Source organism: Geospiza fortis, unplaced genomic scaffold (genome assembly GCF_000277835.1).
Source record: "Geospiza fortis unplaced genomic scaffold, GeoFor_1.0 scaffold657, whole genome shotgun sequence".
Classification (NCBI taxonomy): Eukaryota; Metazoa; Chordata; class Aves; order Passeriformes; family Thraupidae; genus Geospiza; species Geospiza fortis.
Window position 1 is genome coordinate 945,357 of NW_005054481.1, and position 24,474 is coordinate 969,830.

At 43.7% G+C, this 24,474-nt stretch overlaps 2 protein-coding genes across 14 annotated transcripts in view; one reads left to right on the forward strand and one right to left on the reverse strand.

Moving 5' to 3' along the window:
- NDRG3 (NDRG family member 3) overlaps positions 1-2,404 on the forward strand; it is a 32,187-nt gene extending 29,783 nt beyond the window's left edge. For all 3 annotated transcript variants that reach the window (XM_005428382.2, XM_031063092.1, XM_031063094.1), the window contains one exon: positions 876-2,404. In XM_005428382.2, coding sequence (XP_005428439.1) covers positions 876-1,054 — 179 coding nt within the window. In that variant the 3' untranslated portion in view covers positions 1,055-2,404. The remainder of the gene's footprint in view (positions 1-875) is intronic.
- Positions 2,405-9,112: 6,708 nt separating this feature from the next.
- Positions 9,113-24,474, reverse strand: part of PHF20 (PHD finger protein 20) — a 67,921-nt gene continuing 52,559 nt past the window's right edge. For all 11 annotated transcript variants that reach the window (XM_031063120.1, XM_031063123.1, XM_031063122.1 and 8 more), the window contains 5 exons: positions 22,530-22,629; positions 18,115-18,310; positions 15,294-15,693; positions 13,310-13,493; positions 9,113-11,767 (listed from right to left, as the gene is read on the reverse strand). In XM_031063120.1, coding sequence (XP_030918980.1) covers positions 11,625-11,767; positions 13,310-13,493; positions 15,294-15,693; positions 18,115-18,310; positions 22,530-22,629 — 1,023 coding nt within the window. In that variant the 3' untranslated portion in view covers positions 9,113-11,624. The remainder of the gene's footprint in view (positions 11,768-13,309; positions 13,494-15,293; positions 15,694-18,114; positions 18,311-22,529; positions 22,630-24,474) is intronic.

Here is a 24,474-nt window from a genome sequence, read left to right on the forward strand (position 1 = left end):
CTGGAGTTACACAGTATACCCTGGGGAAACCATATTTCTGTTGAGCCAGGTGTGGGGTGTGCAGTGGGGAGTTGCTGTCACCAGGTACAGTGTGATTTTCAGCTAAAGGCGTTGAAGAGATTTGGCCCTGATGGGTTTTTAGGTGAGCTTGGAATCTCCCTGAGATGCTTATTAGCAGCTGTTCTTACAAATCCTGGGAGCTTTCAGTGCAGTGTACGAGCTGGGAATGGCAAGAAAGGTAGCTGGGGGTCCCAAGAGTAGTGCAGCCACTAGTCACACACTGCAACTAATGGGTTCTTTCCTGTATTCATCCCTTTCCTTGTCTCATGTTATTTCCAGTCCCTTATGTGCAGCTCAGCCACCTAAGCACTGAGTCAGGTACCCAACTGTGCATCCATCTCAGCCCCGGTCTGTGTGCTGGGTGGAATTGTTCTCCGGGTGCTTTGCTCTGGCTCAGCATGTCCTGCTGTGGGTGGGCTGATCATTGTACTGTGTGTGCTATGGGTTTCCACCTTTCATTTGTATTTTGTTGATTGTTGCATGACTTCTGCTCTGTGGTTTTCTAGAGTGATGAGACTAACTTTCAAAAGGTCATCCATGCCACAGCTGCCTTGGTTTGCACAGACACTGGCCGTGGCTGCGCTTGCAGAGGATCAGTTACACTGCTGGCATTTTCTCACCTTGGACCTTTTGAAATTGGGCCTTAACATCTTGCTTTAGACATGCAGAGACTTAATTTTGGCAGTGAAGAGTGAGTTTTCTTCCGAAGGGTACAGCTCTTTCTGTGCTTACCCAGTGACACATACCTGAGTGACTGTGTCTTGGCTCCAGGAGCTGCCTCCTTGTCTGAGTCCCACGTTTGTTCTCTCTTGCAGTGCCAGCAGCCAGCATGACCCGGTTGATGCGTTCCCGTAGCCACTCCTCCTCCAGTGTGGGCTCTGGTGAGAGCAGCCGCAGCCGGTCTCATGCCAGCACCCATGGGGAAGGGAGTGCTGGAACCCCAGAAGGAATCGACCTCCAGGCTGCACCTCAAACCATGGAAGTATCCTGTTAGGCAGGAGCCCCTCTTCTGGATTCAGACAGCTCCACTCACCCCACTGAACCCACTCAGAATTTAGCATTTCATCCAAGATGGCATTAACTGTTCTCTCTAACCTGTGCATGCCCATCCAAGCAGCCACCTCCTTGGTAGTCTGTATGTGACATTACTTTGATCTTTTCTGTATCCCCTTGGCATCAGAGTCTCTTTAAAACTCATTGACATTCCACAGTCTTAGTAAGTCCCATTACTGTACATGCTGACTCCATCTCCTGTCTGTGCTGTGTGTCAATCCAGATGACAGCCATTATCTCCCCTCTTCATTTAAGTATAATTTCTGTGGCTTTGTGAGGTTTAGAATTGCTTTCTAGTTGTGCTTCTGCTAAAGGGCCCTTGTGATGCAGTTGGTATGTCATTGGTGGGACGTGGGAAAGTAAGACCACGAGGATGTGGCACTCCAGGCAGTGGAGCAAGCAATGCAGTGTGGAGCTGTACCTGGGACACAGAACCCATTGGAAGATCTGTCTGTCCCCAGGGCTGTTTCACATGCCATGCAGCCTGAGACTAAAAAATGGTCAGGAATACTGTTTTGGTCTTACCTGTGTATGTGTGTTAAGAAGGAGCAGAGTGATTTCTTACCTGAGCCTCCTCAAAAAACAAAGCAATTAACTAGTAAACTATACTAACAAGGTGCACTATTAACCCAGTACAAGGGATTAAACTCCAGCAGCCCTGGCTCTAGACCACTTCTGCAACCCTCTGCAGACCTGGCAGAAGGGCAGAGTGCAGTGACACATGGTTGCTGTTCTCCCCTGGCATGGGTGAATATTTAATATTGAGCAGGTTGTGAAATGGGAAGCAGTGCCTCTTGCCAGGTGGAGATCCCAGAATCTCCTGCACTGCCATCTCTGTGTCCCACTGCCCCAGGCAGGATCTGCACAGGGTGCAGTTATATGGGGGCAGGAAACACCAAGTGAGTATGGCAGCCAGAAATCACATATTCCTGTGAGTCGTGTCAGAAGGGCGAGCAGTGAACACCACTGTGCAGATAACAGTTACTGTCTTTTTGGAATTCACAACTGTGCTACCTTTTTACACCTGGTTGGGTCACCAAGGATGCCTGCTGCCAAGGTCTGGTGTTAATGGGAGAAAAGGGATGAGTGGTCAGGCTGCTGCAAGTCTCAATTGATAAGCAAAACCTCCTTTCCTCACTGCTGAGCAGCCCTGACCCAATGGGAGCCAACTCCTCCCAGGGTCATGCTCATGTTCTGCTCCATTTCAGGTAGGGAATGGGACTGGGAGGCTCTGCCTGAGGGGGACTTTGTACCGGTTATTGAATAAAGCTATAACTGAGTTTCATTGTTACGCTGTGTGCTCTTGGTGTTTCTCTTGGCGTGAGCTGCACCCCTGGGGGTTTGGCAGCTTGAGTGTCTCCTGCTGCGTACAGCAAACTCGTCCCCAGGGCAGGGAGAGGACTGGGCACCTCTGCACCAGAATAATGTGGTTGGCGGCCCTGTTGCCGCTGGCAGAAGGCTGTCCAAGGGCATTGGAGAGCTGGCCTCTGCCAAAATGCAACTAGAAACATCCAGAATGGAAACAACAACAAGTTTGCAGCAGCACAGGCTACAGGGCTGCTTCCAGCTGTTGCTGCTCCCCAGTCTGTGCTGAGCCCCTGCCGTGGGGCCTCAAAAGAGCAAACCACGATCAGGTTCCTGCAGCTTTGGGTTACTCAGAGGAGTGACAAGACTCAGCCCACAAAAAGAAACAGAGCCCCATCACACCCTGTGAGGAGATTCTGCCAGGTGCCGCTGTGCAGGTGGCTGGTGGCACCAATGCCACCCGATGTCCCAGCCATTCCCTATCACCTACAGTGTTCTGAAGGTGCTCATGACATGGGGCTGGCACAGGGGTGCTTGCAGCCACAAGGTCCATGGGGAGAAAGGTGATGGCTGCCGCTTTTGTAGGATGGTTGAATCCCTGTAGTGTGTGAGAGTTAAGAGTGCATCAGGCAGCGGGGGCTGAGCAGGACAGGGTCCTGGGACAGCCCAGCCAAGTGCCCTTTGCCCTGTGCCTGCCAGGTTGCTATTCCCTGTCAGTGCAGTGTGGCAAGTGCTCTGCCTGGGCCTCAGTACCTCACTATCACATCCACCGGCTGGATAATGGGTGGCTTTACATCTCATCCCAGCTCACCTTCCCCATCCTGCACAACTTGGTGGACCACTACTCTGGTAATGCCCCACCAGCCCCCCAGCACCCTGAGCAGTGTGTGGGGAGATGTCCCCATGCCCTGAAGGGAGGGAGGGGGAAAATGTGGCAGCTGGTCCCTCCCCTGCCCAGGTGTGCCCAGCCTGGGGGGCAGGGCTGTACCCTGTTGATGCTGTAGGCTCCCTGCCCAGAGTTCAGCGAGGGGCCCTGCTGCCCTGTGTGCGAGCCCTGCCCCATGGAAGGGCCAAGAGCGGCCCCAGCCCCCACAGCACTCAATGCCATCATTCCACTGGAACAAGATTGAGAGGTGAGGGTAGCTGGGACAGGGGCTGGGCCTCCCCCCCACCTGACCCTCGAGGGGCTGTGGGCTGCCTGCTGACTGCCCTTTCTACTCTCAAGCAGCTCCCTCCTGATCTTGGAGACCACATCCCCACCGGACGAGTCCCCCATCAGCCACAGCCTGAGGGAAGCCATCAGCTCTTACCTGATTCTCTCAGAACTGACACCCCTGAGCCAGACCCCACAGGAAAGGTGGTTGTTATAGATGAGTACTGTAATAGTTAGGTCTCACAGTTAAGAGATAGATACTATGTGGATGTAAAGTGATGTTACTATAATATGTCCTCCCATAGGACATATTTTCCCCTCTTTCCCCTCCCCCTTGTAATAGCCTCGGTAGTGAGGGCATTTGGGAGGGCTTGTTACCAGGCAGCGCAACATGTCAACACCTGGCCTCCAGTCAAGATGTAAGAAAGTAATCTTCACCAATGGACGGCAGAGATGGACTTGACTGACAAAACTTTGGGAGGAGCTAAGGATATAAAAGGCAGAGCATCCATTTTGTAGATGAGGTAGTTATGGAGACTCCCAACACTGAAATCTTTCCTGATGTAGTTCTTTGTTGTAATTTTTGTTAAGGTTTAATAAACCTTTTGAAATTTTTAAAGTGAGGATCATTTCTCACATAGTGAAGGAGAGCTGAGGACAGGGTCCCCACTTGGCCACAGCTCTGTGGTGGACACCCATGCCCCAGCTCAGCCTTCTTCTACTTTCAGACAGAGTCTCTTGTTCATGCTGGGGCCCATTGACCGGAATGTGGGACAGGCAAGACCAATGCGGAGCCAGGCAGGCAGCGATGCTGGAAGGAGGCAGCTGCCTGAGGGCCTGTCTTTCCCTCACAGGACACTCTGGGACAGGACGCATGAGCACCAACAGGATGGATGCATGAGCCTCACCCAGCACCCAAGGGGGAAGGAGGCAGAGGCTGCACAGAGAAGGAGCCCTGCATGCCCTACAGGCTGCAATGGGGCCCCTGGCATCTGTATTCCCACAGCAGCAGAGAGAGGATAGAAATGTTCAATAAACCAAATCCTGGCCCAGGTGGAGGAACAGCCCAAGCCTATCGGACCTTCCAAGTTCAAGCACAACTGTTTTAGGGGCATGGGTGTCTGTGCAGGCCTGTGAGCAGCAGCTGTGGACCATCAGAGTGCTTTCACCCCCATAACTCATCACTCTGCTTGGTGGGACCAGCAGCCAGGGGGGAACCAGCCCCTGACTGTGCCCAAAGCAGCTATTTTTAGACCTTTTAACACATAGATTGTAAATTCCATAAAACAGGATCCTGCTGGACATGCAGCAATAACCTTCTGTTATAAATTAAAAGGCACCTTGTTCACAGCTGAGGTGAACTTATTGTGACTTGCCCATGGGGCCAATTTCCCCGCCACAGCCTGAGACGATTTGCTCCTGCCATAGCCCTTGGCCCCAGCTGGAGTGAGCAGGCAGCCACGGGCGGTGCTGGTCCTCAGACAACTCTCTTCAGGCAAATTCATGAGCCCCAATAGGTATAAATGTGCAATTTAACATGCACAACTCTGTTCTAGGAACAATGGGGAAAGAAATGGGTCTGTGCCAGGAATAGATCATTCAAAGAATTAGAATGCAAATACTCAGGTAGAGCCCCGATCCCAGCTACACTGCAAGGCTGAGGGGCCTGAATGCAGCAGAAAGGCCTCAGAGCAGCCACACTTATGAGCCTCTGCTTTCAACAGGCTCTTATTAGCAGAGCTGGAGCTTCCTCTATGGCTAGAGGTGATGCAAAAGCAATTTTGCTGCTTGGCACAGTCCCTCTCTTCCTTCCCTCTCTGCACCTTTAGGCCAGTGTAGCAAGACCTGCCCCTTAACCCAAAAGCTGCAGGTGTCCTGCTTGGACATCCCTTCCTCATTTTCCTGTCTGATGAGCTCAATCTTGAAACCTACCATAATTTTCTTGTTTTCTTCTCCACCCAGAGCTTTACAGACCTGCTCAGCCCCAGCCTCCACCCCAGGTGACCTCAGCATAGAATGGGCTGGGCTTTGTCCCAGGCTTGGTCCTGTTATTGTCACACTTGGGGACCCAAGGTAACTCAGAGGAGTTTCGCATGGTTTATATTTGCTGTTGACCCATGTCATGTGAACCAACGCAGCTCTTGGGTTCCTCCCTCCATCACCAATCTGCACCCAGGTTGTTGGATGCATTTACACAAAAGACCACAGTTAAGAGCCTGCTGCTCTGCCATTTGTAACCTGGAGCCAGGTAAAATGGGACAGATGTAGTTGTAAAGGCTTTTCAAATCCTTCTCCATAGCCAGCAGCCTCTGAGCCCTCCAACTTCCCTATCCTGAAAATCTCCTTGTCCTGGGCACGTGCCACTTATGCTGGGAAATGCCTTTCCAGGGCACTGCCAGGCCCATTCCCTGCCTGTTAGGGCTGAATGCTGCAGCCTCTGAACACCACGGGCACAAAGCAGATTTTAACAGACAGCTGAAGCACAGAGTGGGTCCAACAGCTCCCAAGAGCAGCAGTGCTCCACCAGCCAGAGGAGAGCAGAGCAAGAATGCTGACCATGGGGCTACTCTCCCAGGCAGTGCAGGACAGGGATGCTGAAGACTCTGAAGTGACAGAACAAGCCCCAGCAAGACCACAAGTGCTAGGGCAGGGGAGGACCCACCAGCTATCCCAGTCACTCCAGCATGGGCAGCTGTGAAGACACAGCAGGTCTTCCCCAGTGGTGTTCCAAGTGCCCAGGATCCTCAAAGGCTTCAGCCTACCTTGCAATTGTGACTCGTGGCCACTTAGTGAAGATCAACCACACCGTGGGCAGCACAGATCTCCCCAAGAGCCATGTCACCACTCCCTCTGGAGTGACAAGTGTTAAAAACTTGTCCCAGGAGATGGGAGTAACCCAGATTCTTTTTAATAGATCCCTTGGGGGGGATTAGAGTGAAACAATACTGAAATGCTCAATGTGTATAAATACATGTACACAGGGTTTATTTTTGAACAATTTGGCTGCAAAGGAAAGCAGGTAGGTAGCTGTTTTGATTATCATCTATAGTAATACAACAATATGAAAGCATTGCAAAATTGTCATTCTAACTGCAGGAATAGAAGAAACTCTTGAGTACCATCTTTCAAGTGTTAGAGAATCAGGCACTACTTTATTCCAGACAAGATGTGCAGTAGAAATCATTCCAGCTCACCTAGTTCTTTGCTAGACTTTTCACATATTTATACATTTAAAACCCAAATAAATTCTCATTCATTGGGTTCTACATTATACAAATCTGAGCACTTGATCTCCTATTGGATCTATTCAGCTTTGATGCTAATGTAGTCCTTATTCTTTGGTTCTCTTATCAATCTTTTTCCAGATCAGATGACTCCAGCCTAACGAGGGCATATTTATTAATGTCTGTTTATCTTCTCTGTATTTTCTTACTACTCCCAACCTGTAGATGTTGATTTTTTTTGATGTGAAGCCTGTCAGGCCTCACTGAGTGAAATTCAAACCCTCAGTGAGTAGAGTCTTTTGAAGAGAAACCTCAATTCCACACCGCCCCCAACCCCTCCCTTCCCCTTTGGTAAAGGCAAACAAACACATGACTAAAGTTACTTCAAAAATTGTAAAAGTTACATCATTTCCAACAACATAAAACTACAAAAATATCACCCAAGGACACAGAGAAGGGGAAAATCTCACCACCCAGTCGGCCTTCGATGAGTCTTGATAGTTGGAGCTTAGCATCTTTCCCTGCAGCAGCATTGGCTGGGATCAAAGGGATTTCGAGGAGCTGCGAAGTAGGCAAATTGTCTTCATCAGCTCAGAGCCCCTGTGCAAAGGACGTGGCTGTGCCTAGAGCCCGGACTCAGAGCAGCATCCACCCAACCCTCAACGCAAGGACACAGAAACCACCTGTTGAGGAGCTGGTCCTTCCCTGGTGTCCTTTGTCATGTCTGTATCAAGCTCCATGACTTACTCACAAAGTCACCAGTCTGGAAGCCCTGAAGGTACACACAGCATCCACTCCCAAGCCCATGCAGCCCCTCAGAATTGGGTATGGAGCACTGCAACACTCCATGGCCCCTTCCAGCCTCTCCTTTCAAACACCCCAACAGCACACAAGCACCACCAGCAGAAAAACTCCGCAGCAGGACAGGATGAATCTCAGTTTTGCTGGCTTGTTCTCAGTGTTTTCTGTCTGCTTCTATGTTGTAAAAGGAAATAAAAAGTGTTATTTACTGTTGAACTGTTTCAACAGTTGTTCAGGACGTTGTTTGGGGTTACTTGCAGCAGGTATTACCCAGACGAGAGCTGTACACAGTTTTTTACCTTCACAAGAACTGCCGTGCAACCAGAAGGGTTAGCACAAAGCTGTGAAACAGTGCTGAACAATTGCAATGGCCTGCAGTGCACCAGAACCCCACTGGGAAATCAGAGCAAGGATCACCCACAAGCACTTCCACAGGTGGATGGAACAGCAGGCAGCAACAGCATGGATGGTGCACTGGCCATCAGAATGGGCATGAACATGACCCATGGGCTGGACAATGGTCAACAGATGATGTTTTGGTCAAATAACAGCAAGAATATGGCGACTCTACCCACATGAAATCCCACTGCTGACTGAGAGCTGCCTCCTTCTCTGAGTTTGCATCTACAGAAACCTTCCAATCACGCAGGTAAATAAATCAGAGGGCACATCAAAACATGACAAGCCACAGCACAGATCCCATTGAATTATTTTAAATCCAGACCACAACTTCAAAACCCGATTTTGACATTTAAATGATCATCAAAGACCTGCATGATGACACAGTGCAGTGAGACACACTGAAATCTGCTGTCAGTGGCTCAAGTCTCTCCTTGCTTCAGACACCAGGCTCCAGCAGTGATGCACCCTCCAGCCTTAAAATCCAGTTACACAAGAATCCTTTTAATTTTTTTTGAGAATGAAGTTAGAAAGCAAAATTTGGTATGACAAGGGAATTCATCTGCTTTCCTCCCACTGGGGAAACTGAGAGGGAAGAGATGGAAGCTGAAGGTACATCAATGCCTGCCCCTGCCTTCAGGCACCCTGGGCCAAGTACACCGCTTCTCCAGCCCTCCCCAGCTTCCTCCTCTTCCCATGCATTTTCTCTATATGGATTGTTCGACTGCATCCAGACCTCCTTTATTCACGCCATCGCTAATGCTGTGTATTCTCTAAGCTGCTGCGGCTGCCCCTGACAGGCTGCTCACCCAAACAGAACAAAAATTAGGGTCAGATCACACATACTAGGTACTAATATATTACATATATTGGTACTAATATACTACATATGTTAGGATTTGGGAACAAAACGTATGAACTTCCTCATTAAACAATATCCAATACACTATTAAGGATATTTATATAACATAGTTCTGGAAAATAGTAATCTCCAGACTTCAGCAACAGTTAAGAGATATATATACCTGACAAATTACAGTACTTGCATTTCAAAGCAATGTGAAGGAAAAAATTCCAAAATTATTTAAGTTATCATTAATTGAAACAAAGACTTTACTAAGAATTTAAACAACAAAAACCTATTTTTTATTTATTCCAAACACCAAGATACAGAAATTTTCAAGTTTTGCAAATATTGCTCCAAAACAAAACAAAATTCTATGTACAGCCCCTTGGTTCTAATAGTGCATCAACAAACACATGTGTACCCACAGTGCAATGTTTGCTCAGTTCATCAAGGCTCCACGTTGCATTCACTTACCAGTGATTTAAAAAAACAAAAAAGTGACCTGTCAGTCTGAACAGCTGGTCCAGACTAAAAATAACAATGAGGAAACTTGCAAAAAAAGGGACAGAAATGAATCCAGGCAGAGCACAATGAAGAATCTTCCCTGAATATGAGAAGTACTACTCTATTTTAAATAAATATTTTCAGTCTTTATCTGCAAGGGCTTCCCCAGCACTACTGAAGGGATGCAAGTCTCCAGGGTCCGCAACTTGATCTACCCATGGGAAATGCCTTTTCTTCCAAACCTCCAATACTACCCTGAGCAAAAATAAACTGACAAGTGAAAATACACAATGAGCACACAAAAGCCACTGCTTGAGAAGAAATCCCCCTCTGGAGCAAGAAGCCAGCTAAGGGACTGAGTGCTTGAATGCCCTCAGACTGGGAGCACAACCAAGCTGTTCCCACACAGCTGTCCTGCTTTACAGATTGTAACCAGGGAACGCCTTTTCTGGTCTATTTCACCTGAAAATCACCAGCTGCCTGGGAGGCTCCTCTGATGCTGTTCTGAGCTACATGAGCTCAGGTACCTGACAGGAATGAGCCAAGGCACTGGTCTCATCTTCCAAGATCCAAGTGATCCTTAAAATACAATATAAGCTTTATTCCAATTGTGTTACAGAAAAGAAAGTTTGTTTTTCTGCTGTATGTACGTTGTATTCACATTGTACCACCAGAGTACTACAAAACTGTGAGACAAATTATTGCCTGAACTGAATCTTCGCATAAAAGTCTTAGTTACTACCTAGAGCAGCCTAATTATTTTGTTTTCTGAAGGAAATAAAATATTCACCATGTAGAGACTGTAGCTCCTACAATAATATGGATATTTCAAGTTTTCATTATTCTTTGCAGAATAAAAACATTACAGATATATATATTCCAAATTAGTAATTTGTACAGGTATGGGCCTTTCCATTACAACTTTGTTTGAATGTTACCCTTTGGTAGTACCACTGCACACAATAAATTAAGGGTAACAAATCCAGCTTTTTAAGGACACCCTCTCACTGCAAAACCAGCTCACTATGCTCCATAGGGAACTGAACTCAGCAATGTCTGCGAAGGAAAACTGAAGTTACAGCCATTATTTCAGGAGCGGTGATTTGCAGCTGAAAGACTCTGAACCTCTCAAATGCTCACAACGTTCCAAAGGTTCTGTATAACTTGACCGAACATCAGCAGCCTTGTCACCTACATCACAAAGTAAATACAAACTGAAAATTGAAACTTCAGGTATAAAAAGGGACTTTGTGAACACAGAGTATTTAAGATAATAACCCACCCACTGTCTGCAAGGACAGCACCTCATGCATAGATCTCGAGGCTTTATTTACACAAAAACTGATTCCCAAAACCACACATTCATAGCAAGTCTTCACAATGAACACATCTAGGGTATTGAAAAAAAAAATCTAGATTTCCAAATATAACCGGAATGGCAATTATTAACAAAAGGGTAGAAAATATATCACATCCATGACAGACCATGCTGCAGTCTGAACTCAGAGCGTGGCTCCAGTCCTTTCCTGGCTGCATTCCATACTACTGCAACGAGGGGATCCCCCAGCAACTGCTGCAGGAGGCACAGGATGGCCGGATTGAAGAGCTCAAGAATACACACAAACACCACCTTCATGGGCAGTACCAGGTCATGTGACAGTGAGAGGATAAATATGGAAAACAAGTGCAATCCACCTGTGACCTCCTGCTACATTATTTACTGTAACAGAAGTGTGGGTCAGGCCACGTGAAAACCTCCACATAACACTTAGAGTCAAGAGCTGGACATTCATACTTACTAAGTCTGAAACTGTTATAACATCTCCTAATGATTAAATACTGAGTGCTAGTATGCATAAACCAGAAGAAATAAAACATGACATGAGTCACTTAAACTACACAAAGTTATTTACAACCTCTGTCAACCAAACTTTTTTGGCTCTTAGAACTCTGTTTTTCAGTGGCACAATTTTTAATCAATTTAATGATAAAGAAGTCTACCATTTTGATGAACAACTTGTAGGGAGTGAAAATTTTAGTCTAACTTATCAACCAACAGGCAACAGGAGACAAGAATATGACCTTTTCCACAGCATTATAATTGTCTAATAGACCTGAAATAACCTTTTTGCTCTTCTTTGAACAACACTTCTTCACAAGTCCCTGAAGTCAATCTGCATCCCATGCAAGCATCATGCTAGTTTAATTTATGGATTCAGATGTGCTCCCATCAGATACTGCAGCTTTGCAGGCAGTCCCAGCCCAGAGCTCTCCAGGCTCATGTGGAGCAGCACAGTGCGATCTGCTGCACTTTGCCCAAGTCCGTTATCAGCTGCTTTATGCAATGTTTGAGCTGGGGCAGTCGAGCCAGTGGTTCTGGGGGTTGCAGCTCTCCTGTGTAATCCAGCCAACTCTCCAGAACTGCAAAGAAAACAAAATCCATCACTATTGCAGTTCTTAGCAAAAAGCTCATCTGAAGTCACAAAACAAGAATTCTTTAAATATTTTGTAAATCTTGAGAAGGCAGTGGGCAATATTTTTAACAGTTATTTGAGAAATCATAGAACTGAACACCTCACACCAATCTCTGCAAGTAACTTTTGATATATTACCAAGTAATTCACATGGGGATGGAGGGAGAAGCTGCTGCTCCTAGGAAAAAGCAGGAAGGAAAACTCTGGACCAAACATTGTGAAACCTCATGCTAAACTTCTTCTGATCTGTGTCAATTTCAGACAAAGAAACTGTGGTACAGAACCATCAAAGACAGGACTATCAGAAGGAAAGAGATCTGTCATCAATACAGAACACAACTGACCAAGACAGAACTGGGTAACACAAAATGGGGATGAAGATCAAAAGCATAAAGCAGCAGAGTGCTCCATAAAGAAAATAAACTTCTGCTTTAGAAAGCTTCTCTGTGGGAAACAAGAAATCCCACTCCCCACCCCCCACCCAGCAGAAGACAAGTCAAGTGACAATGTAACATGCTCACAAGGAAGGTGGTCAGGTTAGACTATGCTGAGTTCTGGGGATCTTGATAGTACTGCAGATGGAGACTGAAACCTTGAAGACAGGATAAATACCTCTACCAAGAGCAACCACTGCCACCAAGCAGATCAACAGGTAAATTTTACCTATGGACAGCACCTGCTGCAGAACCAGCAGCATCACTCGTTACTGACACATCTCACCTTGGAGTAAGAAAGTTCCTGCTCAAAGCAGCAACACACTGCACAGACCTCTGCTCGGCAGCAGGTACAAAAAATCCAACTTTTTGGAATCAGAGCTTTTTTTTAGGCAGCACAGCCCTGACTGATCTTCTTTTACCTGAAATAGCCCCTTAGCTGTCCAACTTTTCAGTACCTTACTTACAAATACAGGGCTCTTACTTGGGCAGAAGTTGGATTCCCCTGCCAGTAAAGCTGCTGTTATAACCACTACACAACCAATGGTAAAACCTAACAATGTCAAGAAGAACTATCCCAAATCATTCAATGCAACACAAAGGATTTGTAAGTTTTCCATGACTATGAAAATCTTAAAAGATATTTAGATGAAGAATTTGGAAGAGACGGGAAAGGATAAGAGCCTTGGGCATTGAAGAAGCTACTCAGAACGGGCTAACATAGCCAGCAAGTCCCTGAAGAACAGAGAAATGTAGACACATGGAAGTTTTGGAAAATGACAAAAAACTAAACCCAAAAAGACACAATGATGTTCCAGTAACAACATCTGATGCAACTATTTAGAGATGACCTAACTAGAACTTCTGTGAAATTCTGGTCTTTGTTTTAAAATCCACCCCCCACATCAGCAGCCTGTCTATTTTCATTTAGAAAATGTGATAATGGAACATTCATCTCTTTGTAGATCTGAAGAAGTAAAATTCTGGTTAACATGTTTTGAACAGGTAGATCAGTTCAAAAAAATTGTTTTTTAAACTAGAATAACACTACTTACCATCTAGCTCCTTCTCAATGAAATCCATTCTATGTATTACTTCATCTTGCAGAGATTCCACGTGAGCTAAAAGATTAAGCTGCCACTGCAGCTGTGAGTTCACTACTCCTTCTTTGTCTTTTTCCAGCAATTTCATTTCAATAGCTTCCTCTGGAGAGACTTTCTTAGAGACAGACTCTCTCACCTAGCAGAAATACACACATTAAATATTTGTTACAGTGAAAGAGAATTGGGGAGCCAAACTGCTTGAGTCCTCCCAGTCCCCTGTAACTGCTGAAATCATCATAGGCCAGTGAGTGATAGAGACACAGACCACAAAGAGACACTAACCTGGTTTGGGCAAGAAGATCTAAATATAAACATATTTTTGCGGGTATTTTGCTAAAAACTATTTGTACTTTACAAACATCTGGTTTTCTGAAGGTAACATACACATGTGTAGTATCTCCCTGCCACTGTTCATCTGCAAGATCCTGTACTGAATCTGTGCATCTCAGGGAATGCTGAAGCTGCTCCTAGAACCTGACAATACAATACAATACACCTTACAATAATCAACTAAATCAACTGAAGAGCAAACAATTCAGGAGTGAAAAGGGATTTTTCCTTAAGGAATCTAATCTAGATTCTACTAAAACTTTTGCTGAACCATCTCCAAACAAGCATTGCCACTCCTTACAAAACTTGACTACAACATCAGCAATGCTCATTCTACTCCCCTACTTTTCTCATCCTTCTGCTGAAATATGATCCTTTAGAAAAAGGCTCTTTAAGATTGAAGAACTAAAATATTTCCCTTTCTAGGAAACAAAACACAATCTCAACAGACTGACAGAGGAGTTAAAAGTAGCAGATTACAACTTGCATATGGATGAAATAAGAGCTATCCTAACCTTTAATCTAAAAAAAAAGGGAGCTCAGTATTTAATGGAATCATAAAACTGTACAGTAGTTTGGGTTGGAAGAAGTTCCAAAACCTTCCACTACCTCAAGTTGCTCCAAGCCCCATCCAACCTGGCCTTGGACACTTCCAGGAATCCAGGGGCAGCCACAGCTTCTCTGGACAACTTGTGCCAGGGGCTCACCACCCTCACAGGGAAGAATTTCTTCCTAATATCCCATCTAAAATCTAGACTCCATCTTAAGGCCATTCCCTCTTGTCCCTCCATCCCTTGCCCTAAGTCCAGTTCTCCAGGAGCCTTTTAGGCACTGGAAGGGGCTCTCAGGTCTCCCTGGATCCTTCTCTAGGTGAACAACCACAGCTCCCCTAGCCTGGCTCCAGAGCAGAGGGGCTTCACTCATTTCCCAGAGGGTTTTCAACATTTCTCAGCCCACATTTCATAGGAATTGGTACTAATAGAAGCAAAATTTTTGCACTGGAGAGCAGAAAGGCCTCTACTAGGCTGACAGAGATGACAATGAGAACCAAGCATTGAAAAGCTAAACCTGAAGGGCTCCAGTAGGAAGAAGATACAGGACTATTCTATGGTGATCAGTCTTAAAAAAAATCACTTCAGGCTGATACCTTTTTTTTTTTCAACCGTGAAATGCTGCCTAAAGGACCTAAAATTAATTTAGCTATTAGAAAGAACATGGAAACAAGATGGACATAGTTAGAAGCTGGCATACCAGTGTATTTGGTAATATCATACATGCTTGGCCTGTTCTCTCTCTGCTAGTGTTTATGTTTCATTTAAAAGTACACAAAAGTAAGCAGCAATAAGCTACCAGTGGACCATAATACATGGTCCACACTCTTCAAACAACTTGAGGTCCAGAAGTTAACCCAGAGTTTTAAACTGTATTATAAAATGAAGGAGTTGATCACATTTATCATTTTAGTTGTTACTGGCAACTTAAATTTAACAGTCCAAGAAAAAAAATAAACACAAACAGACCAAAAAGTATTAAAAAAGGCTGAGGTTTGTAGGTTGCCAGGAAAACACATGCACTTTGCTAGAGAAGGCTGTTTTAATAAAAATACCTTAGAGCAATTGTGTTTAGATTCATTTTCCATCTTGCACATTTCTTGGTCCAGATTCCAGCCAAACCTCTCTGAGAAGGTATCATCCCCATTTTCCCTTATTCTGTTTACTCCATCATCCATGGCTGAACCTCTTGTTTCCACAACCAGTCTCTGCTCTATGGCAGGGTAGTAGGCCCGAGGCTTCTGGTAACAGTGTTCACTCGTAATGTAAGATTCCTCCACAGAAGGAATTGTTGAGGGTTTCTCAACTGTCCCATTCCAAGTTCTATAACTTGCTGTCTCCTCTTTGCAACAGTTTTCCTCAAAGTGAATGATGTGTTTTGTATGGATTTTTTCATCCACCGTGATGTGCTTCCATGGATGACACCAAAGCTTTAAGTCAGGGTGTTCTTTATTTCTGTTCAAACATAAAAAAGTAAACCATCCAATTTAAATGCCAAAGTGACTAAGCAAACTATCCTCTTGCATAAAGATATTAAGTAAGAATACTTAAGGGGAAAAAAAAAAGCCAAGGTTTGGATTAAGAAAAAACTTGAAGAATAAGCTGCAAACAGACACATACAACTTCTCACCAATGCTGGCCCTTCATGGAACATTTTGCTTCAATATTTGTAATTTATTGACAGCAGAAATTAATTTTACCAGGGATATTTTAATAAAGGTATGGTACACCAACATTGCAACTGTAGTGGTATCCCAGAGTGGCCAGAGTTCCCTTCATCTGTTCTTAGAAAAATTCTTATTTTAATTGTCCTCAAATTGACTAATACATTATTTATTTCAGCAGAAGGGACAACTATAGGTATCAGATTATTACAGATATAACAAACAAAAGATTCTGAGTGAGCATTATAACCCATGTTCTTCCTTGTGTAAAGCATCAAAACAGCAGTAAAAGGAGAGCAAAGCACAATACTCTGCTATATTCAAAGGGCTGGCAGCTCATCTGCCACAGGCTGCAGGAACACAGCAGAGCAAATCCTGGCTCTAAAGACCCTGCTGCATTGGGCTGCACAGAAAGGGGGGGCTGCCCTCAAGCCTCCCTCTCTGCTTCCTTGCAAAGGTGGACAGACTTATTCTATTCAGCTGATCCAGCTTTTCTAGCTGTTCACCAAACCACTGAACAAAACATGACCAGCTGACTTTGGTAGTAACTGCTTTGTAATCCATCCTGCAGCAGCTCAGGTTTCTTCAGTGTCTCTCAGAGGAAACCAAAGTGAGTACAGCTGCCAAGGATGTGCTCAGACTATTTCATAGAAGCATCTTTGTCTTCAGTGGTGGCACAGCAAGGATAGAGCTCCCTGGTGAACCATCCTGAAGGCATGCCTGGAAAAGTGAAAGCCAGGTGTTCATTTACCAAAGCTTTCTGCTCGAGTTCCACTCATCTGCTACACCTAAAGGAACTGTATTTTGCTCACAACAGAGCAAGGGATAATTTTACAAAATATAGAAAATTTTTCTGAAAAATGATGCACCAGTTACCAAAGGATGAAAATTCAAATGCTAATATTTGAATAACTTAACTCCTGCCTGCTGAAGGTTCACCCTCCCATGGCACTGCTGGGGTCACCTTGTGTCCTTTGCCACCTCCCTGAAACACTGAGAGACCTCCCTGAAACACTGAGCAATTCCTAATAATTTCAGGCACCCATGAAATCATCTCTCTATCTGCTGATCTGCATCAACAATATAATAATTATTCAAATCCAGCAATTTTTAAAATCCCTTCTAATTTATATCATGATAAAGAAAACAGCAGCTGAAGCTTTTAACCAGATGATCCAAACAGGACTGCACCTCACCTTTAATTAAGCCAGGCCATCATACTGACTTCAGCATGGGAGAGAAAAGGAACAAAATCTGCAGCAACCACCACGTATACACCCGGTGCTCCTTACCCCAGTACTACGTAAATCTCGCCTGAAACTCGTATGTTGCTCTTTAAAGAAGGCCGTAGGAATAGCCTTAAAGTATTTTTTCAGTCTCCAAAAAGGAAAGAAATTACTTACAGATCTAAATAAAAGGATCCCATAATGGAAAAGCAAACCCCTATGTTAAAATGGCTCCTCTCTTGCTTTAAGCATTATTCCATGTCAATGGACCTCCTGCATTACCACAGATTTAGGGGAAGGGTCTAAAGAATGCCAAAATCACTTCATTTTCCAAACAGTTGCTGCCATGCAAATTATCAACTAATAAATTACAATGATGGAATTCAATAAATTTAAAACTGCTAGATTTGAGTTCATTTTTTTTCAGTCATCAGAACCCAAGGCTGACTTTAAATAGGAAAATACACAGAAAAGTTGATTTGATAGAAAAAAATCTTTTATGTAAATAGTTGTTATTTTCTGTAGATACAGCTGAAATAACCTTTCAGAAATGAAGTACTGCAGGTTGCTGAGAGTGCAACTACTCTCCCACTGCACCAAAACAAGATACTGTACCAAACAAAAAGATCTGATTCCTCCTGAGAAGCTATGACCAGATTTCCTGAAATGGAGAAACCAAATGCTGCAAAAAATGGCGCCATGGGTTATAAGTCTATCCTGTTCTTACTTAAAATCCATTTGGGTGATTTAGGAAAAACTGTCATTAGTTTTATTAGTTTAACCCTTTCTATACACACTGTCCATTTACACTCATCCCACTTAAACAGTTTTCAAATAGCCAAGTCCTTTCCCAAGATCACATCAGCAATTCAAACTATGTTTTAAATCCACACAGCACAAATGCAAGCCTGAATTTCTGGTTATTTTTACACTTGCAGTCTAATTCCCGAGGAGAACATGCCGGCTGGTACTTAAATGCTGCTTACTGTAATATGCTCATCTTCAGCTGCAGCCCGTGCAGGACTTCGATCACTCGCTGTACATCACCAAGCAGCTGGTGAGTGGCCACTATCTTCTTGGCATTCTGGTGGGAGTAATTTTCTTCCAAAAACGCTAAGCCATGCATGTGACCATTACTTAACCACTCCTTTTCATACCAGTATTTTAAGCTGGACCTCTGACCTGAAGTGACAGTAATGAGTGAGTTAAAATGAAATGTTGACATTGCTGGTAGTAATTCTCATTATCTCTAGGTACTGCAACAGCTTATTTGTTCTCATCAATAGAACCTGTAACAGCAGACCAATGAAAAAATTAAGAACTACTAAAGTAGGAAGCCGAAAACCTCTGCCCAACTGTAAACACATTCTGACACCAACTTCCCAGAGGACATCCACAACAGACAGTTACAGATGAGGCTGAGAAAGGCGTATTCTTAGCAGAGTATCACACTGTCTAGTCTAAGCATGGTTATGACAGAAGTTACAGTCTGACTGCAGCTCCCTGCAGACAGTAAAATGCAGAAAAAGGCAATCAGCTTCCCAGTGATCTTGTTTTTAACATCAACATGTACTAGTACAGTTGTGCAAAACTAGATTTTGAAGGAATCAAGGCTAAAGTTCCGGTAAAAAACAAGCCTAAGTCAAGCTATTAATAATGATAATTCTATCTTAAGAGATATCAATGTTATCTCTTGATATTGAATATCAGCAACAGCTGAAATGAAACAGTGCTGAATGTAAAAGATGTATCAGTAGAAGTAACTTAAACTGCTAAACAAAAAGTATTACAAGGAAAGGTGCTTACTAAATTGCAAGCACACACAAAAACCCTTCACATTAAATACCTAACATAAGCTCCCCCACACCCTGTAAAATGTACATTTACTATAGATATTCTCAGTGGACAGCTCAGCACCCAGAGAAACAACTGCATCAGTCACTGCCTACGTACAGCCCAGGCAGCAAGCCCACAAAACCAGAGATAAAACTGCAACACAGACTGGGAACCATAATTGCGAAAAGGTCTCCAATATAAGCAGGTTAACGTTGACTAGAGGAGAAGCTAAAAAAAAAGAAAAAAGGAGTTACTAGGCAGCAGAGTGAGACTGAGGCTAGCACTACAAAGAATGGGTATTAGGTGGCATCAGAAATCATGACAGAGTATAAAAAAGAATTTTGAAAGGTGTGTCAGCTCAACCTTCCAGGCAGATACACTGTATCAAGCAGGAAGGTAAGCAGAATTTTTGGTATGGTCAGAACCACACTGGAGACACTTCTGGCCACCTGCATTGGCCCTCCCTCATTAATTTCTGCATTAGAGAAGCTGACATCTGAGACACAAAGTACAGTTCAGTCCACAAGAGTAAAACAGTGACTTTGAGAACTTCATGGTCACCTGAACAACAGAGGTGATGTGCACCTTGAGATAAAAAGTGCTCCCTTTTGAAGTATATAATCTGAAGAGGAGACACCAGACTATGCCCACAAGCAATTGTGCTACATAATCATCTTGATCATGTTTAAGCAAGGGTAAATGTTAACAAATCTCCTAAAAATCCTACCCAATTCAAAAAGATCTGAGTAAAACAGCAGTTAGTACACAGTTAGTTTTTAGACAAAATTACACTAAATTTGCTTTTTACTTCTAATAGAATGAGTGGTGCTGTTACAAGTCCCAGCAGTACAGACTGGGGAAAGCTCCTAAGTAAGAGTCTGCTGAATAGCCATGCTCAGTTTTAAAAGCCACTTCTTTGTAGATTCATACAGCCTATCAGCTCACTTCAAGCCAAAAACTGTCACTGAAAAGCCATCTTTGCAGTCAAAAAGTTGGACATGTTTTCCTTTCTCACAACAGCAGTAAAATTAAGACAGAGATAAAAGGTAAAAATTAAGTCCCCTCCAATGTAAACTTCAGAATCTTGAAATTAATAGTTAATGACGAATTCAAAAATGAAGCTGTAATCACCTTCTGCACAGAAACACTCATTCAAGTGTGATGGCACAACTTCAGTTTGCAAGTGTGTTTTAGTCCCATTTAAAACTACCTTCAACTGGCATAAAGCAAAATATCTTTAATAGAAGGTTAAAATTCTAGAAGCAAGATATTCTAAAGAAACCTTAAATATATTGCTGTCTCTGTAGTAAAAGTTTAAAATTTAGGTGTAGCATGTCTTCATTGTGAGAGTACAAGCAACAGCAGTAAACATACTACACAAATCTATGAGTTAAAGTACAAAAGAGTTGGTAGCTTTCAACAGCCAAAAAGACCTTGGATCACAATCCAAATGTGTATATAAACCAAAAAAGTCTTTTAATCAAGTGAAAAGAGATCCATTTTCTTGCTATTTATAACCATGGCCTCAAGTCCAAACCTCATCCTTTTCACTTTGGCAAATCTTTGTAATAAATACAGTAGAAAGTCAGAAAATATTTGCTTAATGTAATTTTACCTGCTGTGTAAGATGGACTAAGATGTGAGAAATTGATTTGTAAAGGATCCTCAAACCTGACTGAAAGCTCATACAGTCTTGTATATCTGTATGCAAACTCTGAGATAAGGTGTGCTGCCTTAGGAAGGCCATGGAATAGAGATGACATTGTTGAGAGAGAGACTGAACTAGAAAGAAGTTTCAAATGATGGCTTGTAAAAAGACCTGATATTTTTGAGAATTAGAACTGTGAAAGATGCATTGTAGGAAGATCACATGGGTTAAAATAATAGGTGATTCATGTTAGAAGTATGAGCACCATCAGCTAAAAGGCTGAAAAACATTTATAAGGTATTGTAACCAGGAAACAGGTTGGCTTCTGATGGAATGGCATTGAGTTTTACAGCTCTTATGTCTCACCCTTCTACGAGACTGATAATGGAATAAAATCTTTAAATTGCCTCTCAGTTGCCCCGTCCCTGTAGAGCTGGAATTTTCCAACACTAAGACATTTCAAAATATCTGCCAAGGAGGAGAGAACATATTGCTTAATCAACTCTGACTGTGTTACCTCAGGTAAACACCAATATATAGGTTATTGCAGGTGTGTTGGTTTTGCACAGCCTGGTTTTGGTAGTGGGGGGAGGGGGGCGGGCTCGGTGGCCACAGAGGTGGCTTCTGTGAGAAGCTAGAACATGTGAGGGACACAACATGGTGACACCAGGGTCAGGGGAGGAGGAGGGGGAGGAGGTGCTCCAGCTGCCAGAGCCAAGGTTCCTCTGCAGGCCGTGGTGAGGACCACGGTGAAGCAGCTGTGCCCCTGCAGCCCACAGGGATTCCCAGGGGATGCAGAGATGCAGCCACAGCCCATGGGGGAGATGCTCACACTCAAGCGGGTGGATGCCTGGAGGAGGCTGTGATCCAGTGGGAGACGCGGTGGAGAGAGAGGGCCCCTGCTTCCAGGCTGGAGCAGCCTGTCCTTGCAGGACTGCACCCCGTGTATGAGTGATCCACGCTGCAGCAGTTTTGGGAGGACTGTGTGCCCATGGGAGGGGCTCACGTTGCAGCAGTTTTGGGCAGACTGCTGCCCATGAGACTGGTAATCCATGCTGGAGAAATTCACAGAGAACTGTGGGAAGGACACTGCGGTCTCACACAGGAGCAACTTCTCTCCCAGAGCAGTAGAAGAAAACCTTGAGTGATGAACTGACCAAACCCCCACACTTGGTTTCCCTGCACTGTTGGTGGGAAGGAGGGAAGGGTTGGGGGAAGAAAAGGTGTTTTTAAAGGCTCATTTTATTTCTCATTATCCTCCTCTGATTCTGTTGGCAATAAACTCACCTTTTATCTCTAAGTGAAGCCTGTTTTGCCCTTGAAGTGTTTTCTCCTGGTCTCAACTCCTGAACTCTTTGTTAAATTTTTCTCTCTTCTGCCCAGCTGAAGCAGGAAAGGGTGAGCAAGTGGCTTCTGTGGGTGGCTGCCATTGGGCCAGCATCACACCAGAACAGCAGGTAATGCAGTCAATGACAAGAGCCACTGCTGAGGAGAGCCAGAAGCCCTCTGCTGACTTAGTTTAAAGAATGCATCAAGCCAAATTTGTTGGGGGAGAGCTGCAGCCACATCCCCTAAGATATACCCATTGGGAGTCTTTAGTTGAGCTTCCTGTTTTCTACACTCATTTGCCATAGTCAGACAGTACAATCCTTATTATAGCAAGTATGTGCCAGATGGTCATCACAGTGAAAACAGTCTTTTCCATTCCTGTCCTTTTGTAATTTCATAATATTGACTCACGGACATTCACATAAATTAAATTTTCTGAAACTGAAACTTACCTACAGTGACAGACACAGGTGGGGGGAAAAATAGCATAGTTTTTCAGAGAGATAGATATAGATACAGATTACATATAGATGAACTAGTAGATTTTCTACATATATAAAAAGGGTCTGTAACCTTAAATTTCTGTACCTGGAGGATCTTGGCAAATATAGCAGGTATATTTCTCAGGTATATTATCTTCCAGTAAGCCCATACAGACTCCATGCTGCCAGCACAGACACTCTTCACACTGTTCAAAGTCAAGAAGTACACATTAATAGAAATGAAGGCTAGAGGAGCTCAATACCATTATGTCAATTAAGAAACACAGGATCTACACATTTTAAGACAAAAAGGTCTATTAATATACACACCCCACCTTCCACTTACAAACAAATGCATTACAGAAACAGACTATAATAAAATGTGAGCCCTCCACATTTTTCATGTGTGTTTCTGGAGAACGACAATTAAAAAGTAAAAGCAGAGAATTCTGAAAGGTACAAAAATACTCCCTTTGGAAATGAAAATCATTCATGAGATACATGTGCACATAACCAGATAGCCAACAGAGCAATCAAGCCTTCTTCACCAAAGCAGATCCATTTTTCTGAATTCAAAAGCTTTCCCCTTGAAAGGAATGACGGATTTGTCTTTACAAGCAAACTGTGGGTCTGCTGGTAGATAAAACTAGCACTCAGACATAAAAGAAACAACGGGAAGGATTCCACTGACAGATGAATGGAAGAAGATATTTGCCTTTACAAACAAACTGTAGGTTTACTGATAAATGAAATTGGATATTGAAAGATGAAAGATACAATGGGGAAACCCCTAAATTCCATAAGAATTAAAAATTAAAAAGGAGGGGTTATACATTAAAGGGAAATCTTTGGTATCAGGTGTTCCGGGAAGTCTGTACTTCTCAAGTACCTCAGCCACAGGGGAAAGAGAGAGGGGAAATGCGGTCAGAAAATTGGGATAAAAAGGCCAGTGTCAAAAAATTGTCCTCCAAAAATTTGAGGGACCCCAGGGGAATGCCCCATGGCCTCTCCCTTTATTCAAATAAAGTAAAAGGACTCCTCTGTCTCCTTTTTGGACATAAACCTCTGATGTTTGTGGATTAATTTTCCTGACACCCTCAAACAGTCATCCACATTCAGTTATCAAATCCCAGAGATATTTATGTCACACAGGAGTAGGCAATATTATCTTTAATAATTCTTGTATCTCCAACATTTTATCCACTTCAAAGGTAGCTCTACTAACACAAACCTGCAGTGCAGATCAGTTGCACCAGCTTTAGGAGCATCCAACATCTTTCCAAGGCAGGACAATCATACTGGCAACGACTGAATATAATTTGGATCTCTGTAGCACAGTTACACTATTTAAAATGCAGTCACTGTTCTTAAAGCCATGCTGTTCTAGAGCAGGGAAAAAACTATTCGCGTTTTGTTTGTCATTTTCTCCCCATCAGTATTTTAATGAGACAAAATTGTGATTGTAGACTATAGACCACTGAAACATGGAACAAAACCCCACATAAGAATATTAAATCTATTTGGATTGGAAACTGTGGTGTCAGTTAAAAGTTACTGTTTTCTCAAGCAGTGAGACAAGAGATCATATACCCTTTATTTCTCAGAGCATAAACCAAAACCAGAAATGCTGTCAATGTAGAGGACTGCAGTATGAGCTAAACCAAACCCTAGCAGCAAGGAATGCAAGGAATCTCACATGTTGCTCTTCATTGACCTACAAAGATGCCAACTTGCTAAACATTTCGTCTGTGTTCAACATCACTTTAATTAATGCTCTTATCTCCTGCCCTTCCTCAAGCTAGGAGGAACAGAAAAGGACAACCAGACTTTGAATACTTTACTGCAATAATGAGTGGTCTAGGTGTGGTGGAGATGGGAGCTCTGGGATTGGAGAATGTAAAAGGTTAGAGAGAAACAGGTTTCTCAAGGATGGAATCAACAATGTTTTGCCTTCCAAAATGGGTAAATAGTCCTAATGCAGTTGGGAGATGTTTTCAAAAAAGGCAGACATAATCCTCCTTTCACAAATTAGAGCCAGAAAAAGTTGTTCT